Genomic DNA, 16,642 nt, shown 5'->3' on the forward strand with positions numbered 1-16,642 from the left:
TGGCAAATGTGAATATCTCTTTATTATATAACAGCCAGATAAAATACAATAGCTATAGAGTTTTTTTTCTAACAAAATAAATTTTTAATCTTTAAACATTTTGATTTGCAAAGGCAAATTTTTCCAGCAATAATAAATATTTTTCCTTACAACATCAAATTTAATAAATATTTTTCCTTATAATATCAAGCTAATTGTAAGATAATATAACTTCTTTATACTTGGATACCAATTAAAATACATTAAATGCATTGTGCTATTAGCGATGCTGAATATGTTAAAAATCTACAAATATTACCACAAAAATATATTTCAGTAAAATTTATGCAAACAAGAAAATATAATTTGAAAAACAGATTTATCTAACTTAAATTAATTAGACATTTAAAAAGTACATTTAAATAATTTAAAAAATCAAATTTAAATGCGTTTTTTAACACTAGAGAAAAATAAGTATCAAAAAAAGTAATTTAAATTTAAGTCTGAGAAGCGAATTTAAAATAACAACAGATGCAATTAATGTAGTAATATCATTTAATATGTAACTAAAAGTTATAATTGTCTATAATTATTTCTATTATAGTTTCTCAGAATTATACTAAAAGTTATAAATCCTTATAATTATACCTATTATAATTTCTATAATTATAATTATTTATAATTCTGACTAAATAGCATCTATAATTAGATCTCTAATTATGTATAGAAGTAGTATTATCTGCACAAGTTTTACAATCCCAGAGCAAACTGTATTTTTATGTGTATGTAAATTAATTTCAAGATCTCTGTGGGAACCAGATCAAAATGAGATATTTTTCATGTTATTCATGTTACTACATATAAATCATCGACTGTCGATTTATTCGCTGAAGGACTATAGAACCGTAAAGTTAACATCGAGGTTTGCAAGACTTATATAAGGATATGTTAATTTATAATTATATTAAATAATATTTATTTATATTTTTGTATGATACAAAAAGTATTTTTGTTAAATTTTTAAAGAGAATTTATAATTATATAAATATGATATTCTTATAGATATGTTTTGTTGCAGACTGAGAACTTTTGTTTAGTAAAATATAAAACTTTATTTTGGTTACAATTTTTTAATTTTATTGTTAGAGGTACGATTTTAAAACTCATGGGTACAATTTAGCAAGCCAGTATTTGTAAGTCGTACTAAATACTATTTTTTTTTTATTTTTAGTTTACGATATGGAGCAATGGTGTGTTAATATTTAGCGTATATCGTTGACAAAAAAAACCATTTCAAATAAATAAAAAAGTTTTGTCATTTTTTTGATAGTTTTATTGCCATTTTAATATTTACCTTAGGGGGTACGATTTAACTACTACATACTTTCCTATTACTTATCCCTATACTTACCTATTTTATTTTCCTAAGGAAATATTAGGCACAGACGGCAAATCCTTTCATTTTTATTTTCCCAGAGTTTATTGGGACCTTGTATGAATCATTATTGGATTCTGATATGGATGATATCCTTCGTGGGTCGCTTCATTATCGCTTCGATTGTCGTTCGGAATGGTAAAAAAGAAAATATATATTGATGCAATTTTTCAGGTAAATATTTTCACGAAAATTTGAAATCATGGCATACAATAATATCTTAAGGCACGATAAGATTTTACAAGTTAGATAGATGTATAAATTTGAGACATTACGTGATTAACAAACAATATGTAATTATAATATAAGAATTAAGCATTTGTGACGTTTTCGACACTTGAAAACGCTAATTACTAGATGAAGAGATTGCCAGATGTATAGATCGCAAATTATTAAAAGGACGCGAGCACCGTAAAGTACGACATCGAAGTTTGTAGAATCTTTAAAACAAAAGCACATAAAACATACATTCATACATACATATATAAAGGCATGTTAAGGAGGAGCTTCAAAATGAGATTTGTAATACTTATATATGTATACTTTACCATGGTAAAACTCTCGAGAGAAAAAATGTAAATCTTGCCGGCGCTTAAAAAGCTCGGTCGAAGACATTTCATCATCACCATCATGATCAGCTTTTGCGATCTGACGGATGTCTCATACCAAGCGCTATTGTATCTACAATATTCCAAAAATGCGCGAGGTAAATACAAAACATAATATAGAAATCCGATATTTTTTTAAGGAAATTCGAAGACGAACGTCTTACATCTTGTCGCTTGTTTGAAGACTGTGATCAATCAGTTTTTGTCCCTCTAAACTGAGGAGGAATAAGTGAATCAGTTGACCAATGACATATAACGTGTATCTTATCTTTTCCAATATATCGGCGCCCTGCTGTGCAATCTTCAATATAAAAAACGTCCAATGTTTGAATCTTTTACAAAAATTTTAAGTACAATTGTATAATAAATTTATAAATACTTGTAACAAGGTAACGCTTATCCCTATTGTTACTAGCAACATTTGTATGGCAAAAGGTACGGTAAAGGTATCTTCTAAAAGTTCTGCGAATCTAAGTAAAAAATGAGATAATTGTGAAATGAATTTTGTCGCTTCTGAATATTTTAATTGTAAACACCAGCATGTCACCTTATATACACTTACTTTAAAGATTCTCGGTGCGTATGCACGATGAACGAAATTCTTTTCTGATACATGTCGTTCATATCAACGATCTCTGTCTGTGTTTCATCATGATTGCAGAATAAGCGCTCGAAACGAAGTCTGCAAACAATTTGTACAATTCACTTTATCCATTTTGACGGCTAAATTAGGTATATAAAAAAAACAAACAAATTTTCGATGCAGTTTTTATGCTCGCACATGTCAAATCAACTCCTAAATATTTTTACCCATTCACGGCGAGCAAACTGCAAACGTGCTCGACGTAAGTCATGTACATACAATCGTGAGCTATTACGCCGATCATAAGAAGCATCCAAGACACGAGAGAGTGCCCAAAAATTTGCACGAAATATTCACGAGGATCCACGAAGTAGTATCCTGGATACGGCGGTAGTAAGGAACGGGATTGATTGAGGGGCCATACGAAATCGAGTGCGAACGGTACAAGGGACATTGACATAAACAAAAATACCGCCGTTGTGCAATATACTGCAATGTACAAAGTAAGATTTACAAAAGACAGAAACGCAGAGAAAAAGACGGAATAGAATATCTAGATATATCATCTATAACACTGGTCAACACTGATTTTATTGCCAATTATATTAAATCGATTTTAGGATAGACACTTTGTGTCGCCTAATTCCGACTATGGTCCTAGATTGATTCTAACTGTTAAGATAATGGATATTCCATGAAAAACATAAAAAGTGCAAAAAATGTAATGGTCAGACGTAGCCTATCCCTAAATCACACGGAAACTGTCTCAAATTATATAAAAGTATATATATAAAATACCTAATGACGTATTCAGTAAAATAACATAAGAACAAAGAAAACTGATTTAGATAATCACAATTAATGCATAAAAAAATGCTGTTTGTATAATTTTCTTTTATGTTTGTCTCTCTCTCTCTCTCTCTCTCTCTCTCTCTCTCTCTCTCTCTCTCTCTCTCTCTCTCTCTCTCTCTCTCTCTCTCTCTCTCTCTCTCTCTCTCTCTCTCTCTCTCTCTCTCTCTCTCTCTCTCTCTCTCTCTCTCTCTCTCTCTCTCTCTCTCTCTCTCTCTCTCTCTCTCTCTCTCATCAGGATCACGTTGGATATAAATAAAACAATATTAAAATATAAAAAGACAAACCAAACCCTGTTGCACATGTCGGCAGCTACAGGTCGTATCGGAATAAAATCATAATATAAATATTTATTGTCTCAAAAACTAGAGCCGATTCGGCAAAACTGTTCATTTTTGGATTCAGTATCTCCAAAGTACCCTAAATTCGTTTAAACATCCTTGGCAATTGAACAAAAGTTATTTTTGTTGACCAGTGTAATAATAAATTGAAAAGGTTCTGATGTATAAATACATGCAAAATCAAGTATGAAACGGACTAATAAATTCGACAGAGCATAATTTCGAGCTGGATTGATCTGCTGAAGATAATTGAAAGAAATGTTCAAAATAATTAGAGAAGAATTTAAAAACGAGTTTGTTGCGCTTTGCTCTTTTTATTAGCCCTTTTCATATGTGTGATTTTCTATCTATATCATCTTTCTCGTCGGTTCTACCCGAATATATCAGAGAGTATCGTCGACTGTTCTTGGCATACGACTTCATTATTTCGTACTCTTCGGCATTTTTAACTTTGTTCCAATCGACGGATAAATGTCGGGTGAGATTCTTCATCTAACAAAACATTGATTAATAGCAAATTTCTTTTTTCTCGCGATTCAATGAAACAACCCATAAAAATAATGTAAAAAAATATTAAGAGAATTTAACTTTTTTTTTTTCTATTCAAACTATGATTTTTAAAATTGTAATACTTATTGGCGACGCAAAATATCATAAAACCTACTGTGCTGATGTTTAATTGGAATGTATACACCTTTAACGTAGCCAAAATCGTCAGGAGAAACGACGTACTCACCTCAAAAGTACATTGTAGGTCTTTTTTGCATCTACATTGATACGCTATCTGAAAATATTATTCTGAACTTTTGCAAGACATTCCTTGATTCATCGATCACACATTCTAGATGTACACCGTCTATCCGGAAAAAAAGGAGACTGATTTTTTCTACGTTGTACAAGTGCCATCTGTTTAACTACTATGGAATCTTGTAATATCATCTCTCAGAAGTACACTTGTTTTTTTTGGCGGCTAGTAGCCAATTTCAAATTTATTACTGTGCAGATAAAATTTATCACTTTTTTTATCGTGTCAAAATGGAACAACGAGCAATAATTAAATTTCACGCGAAACTTGGCAAAACGCCTACGCAAACATTTAAAATTATGAAAAGTGTTTACGGTGACTCGTGCTTAAGTCGTTCAAAGGTATTTAAATGGTATAAACGATTTCGTGAAGGCCGAGAGTCGCTCGGAGACGACGAGAGACCGGGGCGCCCAGCCACAAGTTTGAATGACGCGAACGTCGAAACAATTCGCAATCTTCTCCTCATTGGATCTCCTCATTATGGTTATATGAAAGATCTAAACTTTGTATTGAGGTGGGAGGGGATTATGTAGAACATATTAATCATTAAAATTTCTGGAAATTAATATTTTCTATTTTTTAAAGCATCAGTCTCCTTTCTTTCCGGACAGACGGTGTATATCGATTTACCTGAGGGATGAAGATGGTTAACAGAATTATTGTCAGTACGGTAACGCGAAATATTCTCGCTCTCGGTTTCAAATACGGCCACACACCAGTCAACGATGCCATTTTGTACACAACATTGTAATAATGAATCCAAGTAAGATTCATAATTTTTCAAGAGACACTGCGTCTTCGGCAACGCGAGATCGACTAATCTCGATCCTTCGTACGACCGGTAGCTCACCCTCCTGAACGAGACACGGAATTAAGGGATGTATGTATATAGGAACGTATATCCCATCATCAACGATGAAACTGTCACATACGTACATTTTCAATTTTCGCAAAACGATTCCGTGCTTGTAAATGAACACCTGACACTTATGTCTGATAGACAGATATAGTATTAGTTCCTTTGACACTAAATATAACGTAGTGAAGCTCTCTCTCCCTTGACGAGCGGTGTCATTGCATTTTTTCCCAAGAGGAAAGAAGAGTAAGAGAGTATCGATTAGAGCAGTCATGTCAAACACGCGGCCCGCGGGCCGCATGCGGCCCGCCAACAAAAAAACTGCGGCCCGCCGAAACTTCTTGAAAATCTTTTCAAAAAAATTGTTTTGTGAAAAACGATGTCAAATATCTTCTAAAAAATAATATTAAATTGTGATTTTGTTTATTTTTCATTATAGTTTCTATTTTTGTTTTTTATAAAAAAAAGTAAAATATTTTTTATTATAGTTTCTATTTTTGTTTTTTTATTTAAAAAATCGTAAAATATTTTTATTTTAAAAAGTAACACAAGATATAAATATAAAGCGACTATGTATAATATACATTGAATATACTAAATATAATAATTTAAAAAATCGTATTTTATTTATTCTAGGAACATTGAAAACATGCGGCCCTCAGCTTAATACAAAATAGATCATGTGGCCCGTAATGCAAAGTGAGTTTGACATGCCTAGATTAGAACAATATTACGACAATATTACGAAAATAATACGGGCTCTATTAGTGAAGAGCTCTCGCGTGCATCGCGAATTCTCTTCGAGCCTTGTGAGAAAAAGTGCAACGCGAATGTAAGTCCTATTATTTTATTATTAAAATACTATTGTACAATATCAAAGAAAGGAAAATGTAACAAGTAAAATATCGATAACAAAATAACATTTTATTCCTTTTAGCATATGTATCTTTTTTATATTATATATTATATTAAATATTGTATATTATATAAAATATTATATAAAATATACATATATGTGTAACTGTGTAATACCTATACCTATATATATAAGTGCCGTCCGTCTGTCTGGCTGTCTGTCTGTCTCACCGCGAACTACTTCCACATTTATGGACCGATTCTCTCGAAATTGGTACCAAAGTGTTGCAAATTCTTCGGGGAAGGCTGCTATGTGGTTTTTTTTTAATTTTTATACACCCACACCCACACCCACCTACGCACTAACAAATTTATTGACCGATTTTCTCGAAATTGGTACAAAAATTGTGCAAATTTTTCGGGTATGGATACTATTTGGTTTTTTAAAAGTTTTACACTCCCACCCACCCATTCACGCATCCACCCACGCACTCAGACATTTATTGACCGATTTTATCAAAATTGGTACCAAAATTTTGCAAATTTTTCGGGGATGGCTAAGATGTGATTTTTTTAAGTTTTACACCCCCACCTACCCACCCACGCATCCACCCACGCACACACATATTTATTGACCGATTTTCTCAATATTGGTATAAAATTTGTGCAAATTTTTCGGGGATGGATACTAATTGGTTTTTTAAAAGTTACACTCCCACCCACCCATTCACGCATCCATCCACGCACTCACACATTTATTGACCGATTTTATCAAAATTGGTATTAAAATTTTGCAAATTTTTCGGGGATGGCTAATATGTGGTTTTTTTAAGTTTTACACCCCCACCTACCCACCCACGCATCCACCCACGCACACACATATTTATTGACCGATTTTCTCAAAATTGGTATAAAAATTGTGCACATTTTTCGGGGATGGATACTATTTGGTTTTTTAAAAGTTTTACACTCCCACCCACCCATTTACGCACCCACCCACGCACTCACACATTTATTGACCGATTTTATCAAAATTGGTATTAAAATTTTGCAAATTTTTCGGGGATGGCTAATATGTGGTTTTTTTAAGTTTTACACCCCCATCTACCCACCCACGCACTCACACATTTATTGACCAATTTTCTCAAAATTGGTACCAAAATTTTGCAAATTTTTCGGGGATGGTTAATATGTAGTTTTTTTAAGTTTTACACTCCCACCTGCCCACCCACGCATCCACCCACGCACTCACACATTTATTGACCGATTTTCTCAAAATTGGTATAAAAATTGTGCAAATTTTTCGGGGATGGTTAATATGTAGTTTTTTTAAATTTTACACTCCCACCCACCCATTCACGCACCCACCTACGCACAAAGTAGTACATTTTTATTTTATATTATTTTTATAAAAATTCATACAGTTGTATTTTTAAAAAAATTTTTAATTTTTTGAGAAATGTCTGTGGTGGTTCTAACTTTCGTAAATTTTAAGATATCGGGATAAATTTTTTTACATAAATAGACTATCATTAAAGGATTATTGGTATTTAATTTGACGAGGATTGGTTAAAGGATTAGATTTTTATAAAATTTTAAATTTTATGGAAAATGTTTCTGTTTGTTCTAATTTTTATAAAATTTTAAATTTTATGGAAAATGTTTCTGTTTGTTCTAATTTCAGTAAATTTTAAGATATCTGGTTAATTTTTTTAACATAAATAGAATATTATTTAAGGATGGTTGTTATTGAGTTTGGCGATGATCGATGAAAGGTATTCAGATTAGGGGTGATGTGATTTTTTTTCTTCACGTGAGTTATTTCATAGTATACATAAGTTGCTGGTTTCAAATGTTAAATGTCATCATTGATCAAATGAATAAAACTTATTAAATAGAAAATATCATGGATGAAATAAATATTCCTAATGAAATTGAAAATGTGATTATAAATGAAATAAATAGAAATGAAATAAAAAGTGTTACCATTAATGAAATTAATGGACATAGTGAGCATGTTAGCACGAACGAAATGACTAAACAGATCGAAATAGATAATTTAAAAGAAATTGAAGAATTCAAAAATGGTAAATATTAAAAAATAATTTATTAGTTAATTTTTAAAAAATTTTTTGAAAGTTTAAGTCTTAATAATTGCTTAATATTTATTTTAACTTATACTAATCTATATATTATAATACTGTTTATGAAATCATTTAAAAAAAAAATTGTTTATATATGTATAGATTTTTAATATTTAAATATAAATTTAAATATAAATGATTTTCTAAAAAAAATTTTTAATTAACAATTTATTTTTTATATTCCTATTGTTCTTATTATTCTTAATGAAATTGCTGCGTTCTTAAGGGGATCCTAGTCGGATCCTAAAGTTAGTTCTGTCGGTACGGCAGAACCAACTTTATTATTTTGGGATATCTTTTTATTGACTATACAGATCAATAAATCCTTTTCCACGATTAAAGTACTTATAAAAACGGACCGCGTTAGCTATAATTCCATATATAAATCATATAAAAATCAAAAATTACAGTTTTGTTATCGGCTTCTTTCATGTCAGCTCGTAATAATACTTATTTAATAAAAATAGTTCTGCAGTTTATCTGTGCATAAAATATAGTATACGCGATAGGGTTAACATGAAGAAATATTAGTAAACAATAAAAAGTGAGATTGCAAGTCTAATAAAAAAGTTAAATATTAAAAACATTTTCACGCATATGTGTGCATACATGCATACGTTGGATATGTGTGGTGCTAACCTATCGTGTGTATATGTGTATACGTGTATATGTTTGGATATGTGTGGTGCTAACCTGTCGGAGTTCGACCATCCGACTAGGATCCCCTTAACCTCGATCTAAAGTTTTAATTACTGCACTCACTGGTCATGTCTGTAATAATTTATTTTGAAATTACCGCGTTCTTTGTGCGTCATTGCTATGTAACATAGCGTTTTACTTTGCTTTCTTTTGTTTATCAATGCGCAATGTCAAACTCTTAACGACATTTTTAATTCCATGTGTGTCAGTCGTGCTTTGCCCTTGTGACTCTCGACTGTGATTTAGTTCTGATAAAGTGAGTCTTCCTTTTTATAATTCTAGTTCACTGCTTATTTATATCAAGTTACATCTTTTACATCCGCGTTGCTTAGGATTGTAAATTCGTCATGGATTTACCTCACAATATCCGAGGATACTCTTCCTTTTTGGCTGGAACCAGAGGGAGGCTCACTGCATGTGTTATTCTTTTTATTCTATCTCATGGTTGAGGAACAAGCACTGACACACTATCGGACGAATTAATTTTATTATGTATGTAATCGCTTCATAGTCATCGCTTTACTTATTATTGTTACGCGTATATTTGTATTCCATATGTCTTTTCTTCTTTTTACTGTAACCTTTTTATGTTACCAGATGCTGAAGATGGTCCAAATCCATAGACCGAAACGTACTAAATAAATCTATACTAATCGAAATATTTGCGCCTTTCTTACCGCGCTCGGCTCTTAATTAGCCTGTTCTTTACCTTACATATAGTATTATTCTTAATATCATTATATAAACTAATCTAATTTATAATTAAAAAATTTCAGTGATGGAAGATGGGCTCGATTTATTATTATTAAATGCATTGTTAGAATATGAAAAACAAATAGAGTTCAAAAACAAAAATTATAAGAACGAAGGAGAATTTAAGGACGAATTCAAGAAAGAAAATAAAAAGCGTAAAGATGAAAATTTTGATGAGAAGAATAAGAAGCTTAAGAAAAATTAAATATGATTAAATAATTTTTTTTAATTATCTATATATATGTGTATTTGTATATTTGTATTCGAGTGTCATTTGCCATGACAATAAATAAATCACAAAGACAAACTTTAGAAAAAGTTGGGATTTATCTGCCACATCCTGTATTTGCTCATGGTCAACTCTATGTAGCATTCTCGAGAGCAACAAAAAGGCAAAATGTGAAAATTAAGATAGATGAATTAAGCAATCAAGGACATCTCATTGAGGAAAATACAAAATCTTTTACGAAAAATGTCGTTTACAGAGAGATTTTATAAATTGAATAATTTGAAAATTGTATGAGAGCTAATAATATAGCGGGTCAGCGGTGGGTAATTAAACCGTAAAAAAAATTTTTATAAATAATAGAAAATATATAAAATATTATATGTCAAATAAAATATTTATAATATTTGTAATATTTAAATTAGTGGAAAAACAAATCATGTTCATCCCAGAAAAAAAAACAACACTTTGATAACAATTTCGAGAAAATCAGTAAATGTAGGATAAAAAAATAAAATTTAAAAAGAATTATAAAAATTGAAAAAAAGGGTTATATAGAGGCTTTGAGGCCACACACACACACACACACATACGCACATTGGCATAGAAATCTGAAAAAAAATTTTTAAACAAAAACATAACTTCCTCACACACATACACATACGCACATTTTTTATGGAAACATTTATGAAAACAAAACCACATAACATCCATCCCAGTAAAATTAGAAACATTTTGGTACCAGTTTCACGAAAATCGATCCATAAATGTAGAAGTAATTTGCAGTCAAACAGATAGAACATCTAATTTTCTCTGTTAAATAATAAATAAACAAATATTAAATAAATTGTATAAAAAATTATAAATATTTTTTATAAAGATGCAAGATGCAAGCTTTAAGGACCGCGCTATAATATCAACTACAACGCGACAAAGACAAAATTTATCAAAACAAAGTAAAAGACATCTTCTTTTATAATATTATTTTTCAAAATGCTGTCAGATTCAAATATTTAGTCATGGCAAATGTGAATATCTCTTTATTATGTAACAGCCAGATAAAATACAATAGCTATAGAGTTTTTTTCTAACAAAATCAATTTTTAATCTTTAAACACATTAATTTGCAAAGGCAAATTTCTCCAGAAAAAATAAATATTTTTCCTTACAACATCAAATTTAATAAATATTTTTCCTTATAATATTAAGCTAATTGTGAGATAATATAACTTCTTTATACTTGGATACCAATTAAAATACATTAAAAGCATTGTGCTATTAGCGATGCTGAATGTGTTAAAAATCTACAAATATTGCCACAAAAATATATTTCAGTAAAATTTATGCAAACAAAAAAATATAATTTGAAAAGCAGATTTATCTAACTTAAATTAATTAGATTAAAAACAAATACATTTAAATAATTTAAAAAATCAAATTTAAATACGTTTTCTAACATTAGAGAAAAATAAGTTTCAAAAAAAGTAATGCAAATTTAAGTCTGAGAAGCAAATTTAAAATAACAACAGATGCAATTAATGTAGTAATATCATTTAATATGTAACTAAAAGTTATAATTGTCTATAATTATGTCTATTATAGTTTCTCAGAATTATACTAATAGTTATAAATCCTTATAATTATACCTATTATAATTTCTATAATAATAATTATTTATAATTCTGACTAAATATAGCATCTATAATTAGACCTCTAATTATGTATAGAAGTAGTATTATCTAGTAGCACAAGTTTTACAATCCCAGAGCAAACTGTATTTTTATGTGTATGTAAATTAATTTCAAGATCTCTGTGGGAACCAGATCAAAATGAGATATTTTTCATGTATTCATGTTACTATATAAATCATCGACTGTCGATTTATTCGCTGAAGGACTATAGAAACGTAAAGTTAACATCGAGGTTTGCAAGACTTATATAAGGATATGTTAATTTATAATTATATTAAATAATATTTATTTATATTTTTGTATGATACAAAAAGTATTTTTGTTAAAATTTTAAAGAGAATTTATAATTATATAAATATGATATTCTTATAAATATGTTTTGTTGCAGACTGAGAACTTTTGTTTTATAAAATATGAAACTTCATTTTTGTTACAATTTTTTAATTTTATTGTTAGAGATACGATTTTAAAACTCATGGGTACAATTTAGCAAGCCAGTATTTGTAAGTCGTACTAAATACTATTTTTTTTTTATTTTTAGTTTACGATATGGAGCAATGGTGTGTTAATATTTAACGTATATCGTTGACAAAAAAAACAATTTCAAATAAATAAAAAAGTTTTGTCATTTTTTTGATAGTTTTATTGCCATTTTAATATTTACCTTAGGGGGTACGATTTAATTACTAGATACTTTCCTATTACTTATCCCTATACTTACCTATTTTATTTTCCTAAGGAAATATTAGGCACAGACGGCAAATCCTTTCATTTTTATTTTCCCAGAGTATATTGGGACTTTGTATGAATCATTATTGGATTTTAATATGGATGATATCCTTCGTGGGTCGCTTCATTATCGCTTCGATTGTCATTCGGAATGGTAAAAAAGAAAATATATATTGATGCAATTTTTCAGGTAAATATTTTCACGAAAATTTGAAACCATGACATACAATAATATCTTAAGGCACTCTAAGATAAGATTTTACAAGTTAGATAGATGTATAAATTTGAGACATTACATGATTAACAAACAATATGTAATTATAATATAAGAATTAAGCATTTGTGACGTTTTCGACACTTGAAAACACTAATTACTAGATGAAGAGATTGCCAGATGTAGAGATGTATAGATCGCAAATTATTAAAAGGACGCGAGCACCGTAAAGTACGACATCGAAGTTTGTAGAATCTTTAAAACAAAAGCACATAAAACATACATACATACATACATATATACAGGCATGTTAAGGAGGAGCTTCAAAATGAGATTTGTAATACTTATACATGTATACTTTACCGTGGTAAAACTCTCGAGAGAAAAAATGTAAATCTTGCCGGCGCTTAAAAAGCTCGGTCGAAGACATTTCATCATCACCATCATGATCAGCTTTTGCGATCTGACGGATGTCTTATACCAAGCGCTATTGTATCTACAATTTGCCAAAAATGCGCGAGGTAAATACAAAACATAACATAGAAATCCGATATTTTTTTAAGGAAATTCGAAGACGAACATCTTACATCTTGTCGCTTGTTTGAAGACTGTGATCAATCAGTTTTTGTCCCTCTAAACTGAGGAGGAATAAGTGAATCAGTTGACCAATGACATATAACGTGTATCTTATCTTTTCCAATATATTGGCGCCCTGCTGTGCAATCTTCAATATAAAAAACGTCCAATGTTTGAATCTTTTACAAAAATTTTAAGTACACAATTGTATAATAAATTTATAAATACTTGTAACAAGGTAACGCTTATCCCTATTGTTACTAGCAACATTTGTATGGCAAAAGGTACGGTAAAGGTATCTTCTAAAAGTTCTGCGAATCTAAGTAAAAAATGAGATAATTGTGAAATGAATTTTGTCGCTTCTGAATATTTTAATTGTAAACACCAGCATGTTACCTTATATTCACTTACTTTAAAGATTCTCGGTGCGTATGCACGATGAACGAAATTCTTTTCTGATACATGTCGTTCATATCAACAATCTCTGTCTGTGTTTCATCATGATTGCAGAATAAGCGCTCGAAACGAAGTCTGCAAACAATTTGTACAATTCACTTTATCCATTTTGACGGCTAAATTAGGTATATAAAAAAAACAAACAAATTTTCGATGCAATTTTTATGCTCGCACATGTCAAATCAACTCCTAAATATTTTTACCCATTCACGGCGAGCAAACTGCAAACGTGCTCGACGTAAGTCACGTACATACAATCGTGAGCGATTACGCCGATCATAAGAAGCATCCAAGACACGAGAGAGTGCCCAAAAATTTGCACGAAATATTCACGAGGATCCACGAAGTAGTATCCTGGATACGGCGGTAGCAAGGAACGGGATTGATTGAGGGGCCATACGAAATCGAGTGCGAACGGTACAAGGGACATTGACATAAATGTAAATACCGCCATTGAGCAATATACTGTAATGTACAAAGTAAGATTTACAAAAGACAGAAACGCAGAGAAAAAGACGGAATAGAATATCTAGATATATCATCTATAACACTGGTCAACACTGATTTTATTGCCAATTATATTAAATCGATTTTAGGATAGATACTTTGTGTCGCCTAATTCCGACTATGGTCCTAGATTGATTCTAATTTTTAAGATAATGGATATTCCATGAAAAACATAAAAAGTGCAAAAAATGTAATGGTCAGACGTAGCCTATCCCTAAATCATACGGAAACTGTCTCAAATTATATAAAAGTATATATATAAAATACCTAATGGCGTCGTATTCAGTAAAATAACATAAGAACAAAGTAAACTGATTTAGATAATCACAATTAATGCATAGAAAAATGCTGTTTGTATAATTTTCTTTTATGTATGTCTCTCTCTCTCTCTCTCTCTCTCTCTCTCATCAGGATCACGTTGGATATAAATAAAACAATATTAAAATATAAAAAGACAAACCAAACCCTGTTGCACATGTCGGCAGCTACAGGTCGTATCGGAGTAATATCATAATATGAATATTCATTGTCTCAAAAACTAGAGCCGATTCGGCACAAAACTATGTTCATTTTTGGATTCAGTATCTCCAAAGTACCCTAAATTCGTTTAAACATCCTTGGCAATTGAACAAAAGTTTATTTTTGTTGACCAGTGTAATAATAAATTGAAAAGGTTCTGATGTATAAATACATGCAAAATCAAATATGAAACGGACTAATAAATTCGACAGGGCATAATTTCGAGCTGGATTGATCTGCTGAAGATAATTGATAGAAATGTTCAAAATAATTAGAAAAGAATTTAAAAACGAGTTTGTTGCGCTTTGCTCTTCTTATTAGCCCTTTTCATATGTGTGATTTTCTATCTATATCATCTTTCTCGTCGGTTCTACCCGAATATATCAGAGAGAATCGTCGACTGTTCTTGGCATACGACTTCATTATTTCGTACTCTTCGGCATTTTTAACTTTGTTCCAATCGACGGATAAATGTCGGGTGAGATTCTTCATCTAACAAAACATTGATTAATAGCAAATTTCTTTTTTCTCGCAATTCAATGAAACACCTCATAAAAATAATGTAAAAAAATATTAAGAGAATTTAACTTTTTTTTTCTATTCAAACTATGATTTTTAAAATTGTAATACTTATTGGCGACGCAAAATATCATAAAACCTACTGTGCTGATGTTTAATTGGAATGTATACACCTTTAACGTAGCCGTAATCGTCAGCAGAAACGACGTACTCACCTCAAAAGTACATTGTAGGTCTTTTTTGCATGTACATTGATACGCTATCTGAAAATATTATTCTGAACTTTTGCAAGAAATTCCTTGATCCATCGATCACACATTCTAGATGTACACCGTCTATCCGGAAAAAAAGGAGACTGATTTTTTCTACGTTGTACAAGTGGTGCCATCTGTTTAACTACTATGGAATCTTGTAATATCATCTCTCAGAAGTACACTTATTTTTTTTGGCGGCTAGTAGCCAATTTCAAATTTGTTACTGTGCAGATAAAAAATTTATCACTTTTTTTATCGTGTCAAAATGGAACAACGAGCAATAATTAAATTTCACGCGAAACTTGGCAAAACGCCTACGCAAACATTTAAAATTATGAAAAGTGTTTACGGTGACTCGTCTTAAGTCGTTCAAAGGTATTTAAATGGTATAAACGATTTCGTGAAGGCCGAGAGACCGGGGCGCCCAGCCACAAGTTTGAATGACGCGAACGTCGAAACAATTCGCAATCTTCTCCTCATTGGATCTCCTCATTATGGTTATATGAAAGATCTAAACTTTGTTTTGAGGTGGGAGGGGATTATGTAGAACATATTAATCATTAAAATTTCTGGAAATTAATATTTTCTATTTTTTAAAGCATCAGTCTTCTTTCTTTCCGGACAGACGGTGTATATCGATTTACCTGAGGGATGAAGATGGTTAACAGAATTATTGTCAGTACGGTAACGCGAAATATTCTCGCTCTCGGTTTCAAATACGGCCACACACCAGTCAACGATGATATTTTGTACACAATATTGTAATAATGATTCCAAGTAAGGTTCATAATTTTTCAAGAGACACTGCGTCTTCGGCAACGCGAGATCGACTAATCTCGATCCTTCGTACGACCGGTAGCTCACCCTCCTGAACGAGACACGGAATTAAGGGATGTATGTATATAGGAACGTATATCCCCTCATAATGATAGAACTACCCATACGTACATTCTATTTTCGCAAAACGGTTCCGTGTTTGTAAATGAACACCTGACACTTATATCTGATAGACAGATATAGTATTAGTTCCTTTGACACTAACTG

The 16,642-nt window shown here is 30.8% G+C and overlaps 3 protein-coding genes across 4 annotated transcripts in view; all 3 read right to left on the bottom strand.

The window, feature by feature from the left end:
• Nucleotides 1–5,603, bottom strand: part of LOC145946014 (odorant receptor 4-like) — a 29,283-nt gene extending 23,680 nt beyond the window's left edge. The window contains exons 1-2 of the mRNA XM_083055377.1: nt 5,537–5,603; nt 5,231–5,454 (exon numbers count right to left, since the gene is read on the bottom strand). Of these exons, the coding sequence (XP_082911503.1) occupies nt 5,231–5,454; nt 5,537–5,538 (226 nt within the window). The 5' untranslated portion in view covers nt 5,539–5,603. The remainder of the gene's footprint in view (nt 1–5,230; nt 5,455–5,536) is intronic.
• On the bottom strand, nt 1,448–4,670 carry LOC145946020 (odorant receptor 4-like). The gene is made up of 8 exons (XM_083055385.1): nt 4,532–4,670; nt 4,170–4,287; nt 2,833–3,094; nt 2,585–2,704; nt 2,402–2,492; nt 2,187–2,323; nt 1,963–2,095; nt 1,448–1,854 (listed from the first exon to the last, which is right to left on the bottom strand). Exons 2-8 carry the CDS (start codon nt 4,285–4,287, stop codon nt 1,807–1,809), a joined length of 909 nt encoding a protein of 302 aa, XP_082911511.1. The 5' UTR covers nt 4,532–4,670; the 3' UTR covers nt 1,448–1,806.
• A 6,717-nt stretch (nt 5,604–12,320) lies between the features above and the next one.
• Nucleotides 12,321–16,456, bottom strand: LOC145946021 (odorant receptor 4-like). Of its 2 annotated transcripts, XM_083055387.1 has the most exons (9): nt 16,243–16,456; nt 15,488–15,607; nt 15,200–15,317; nt 14,003–14,264; nt 13,755–13,874; nt 13,572–13,662; nt 13,355–13,491; nt 13,131–13,263; nt 12,321–13,022 (listed from the first exon to the last, which is right to left on the bottom strand). In XM_083055387.1, exons 1-9 carry the CDS (start codon nt 16,384–16,386, stop codon nt 12,975–12,977), a joined length of 1,173 nt encoding a protein of 390 aa, XP_082911513.1. In that variant the 5' UTR covers nt 16,387–16,456; the 3' UTR covers nt 12,321–12,974. The 2 variants fall into 2 exon arrangements, with proteins under 2 accessions (XP_082911513.1, XP_082911512.1); XM_083055386.1 differs by lacking the exon at nt 16,243–16,456 and having other exon boundaries at nt 12,326–13,022; nt 15,560–15,719.
• Between the last annotated feature and the right edge of the window lie 186 nt (nt 16,457–16,642).

The sequence above is a fragment of the Prenolepis imparis genome, unplaced genomic scaffold, assembly GCF_030444845.1.
Source record: "Prenolepis imparis isolate NDT839.2.m4 unplaced genomic scaffold, iyPreImpa1.0 SCAF_15, whole genome shotgun sequence".
Classification (NCBI taxonomy): Eukaryota; Metazoa; Arthropoda; class Insecta; order Hymenoptera; family Formicidae; genus Prenolepis; species Prenolepis imparis.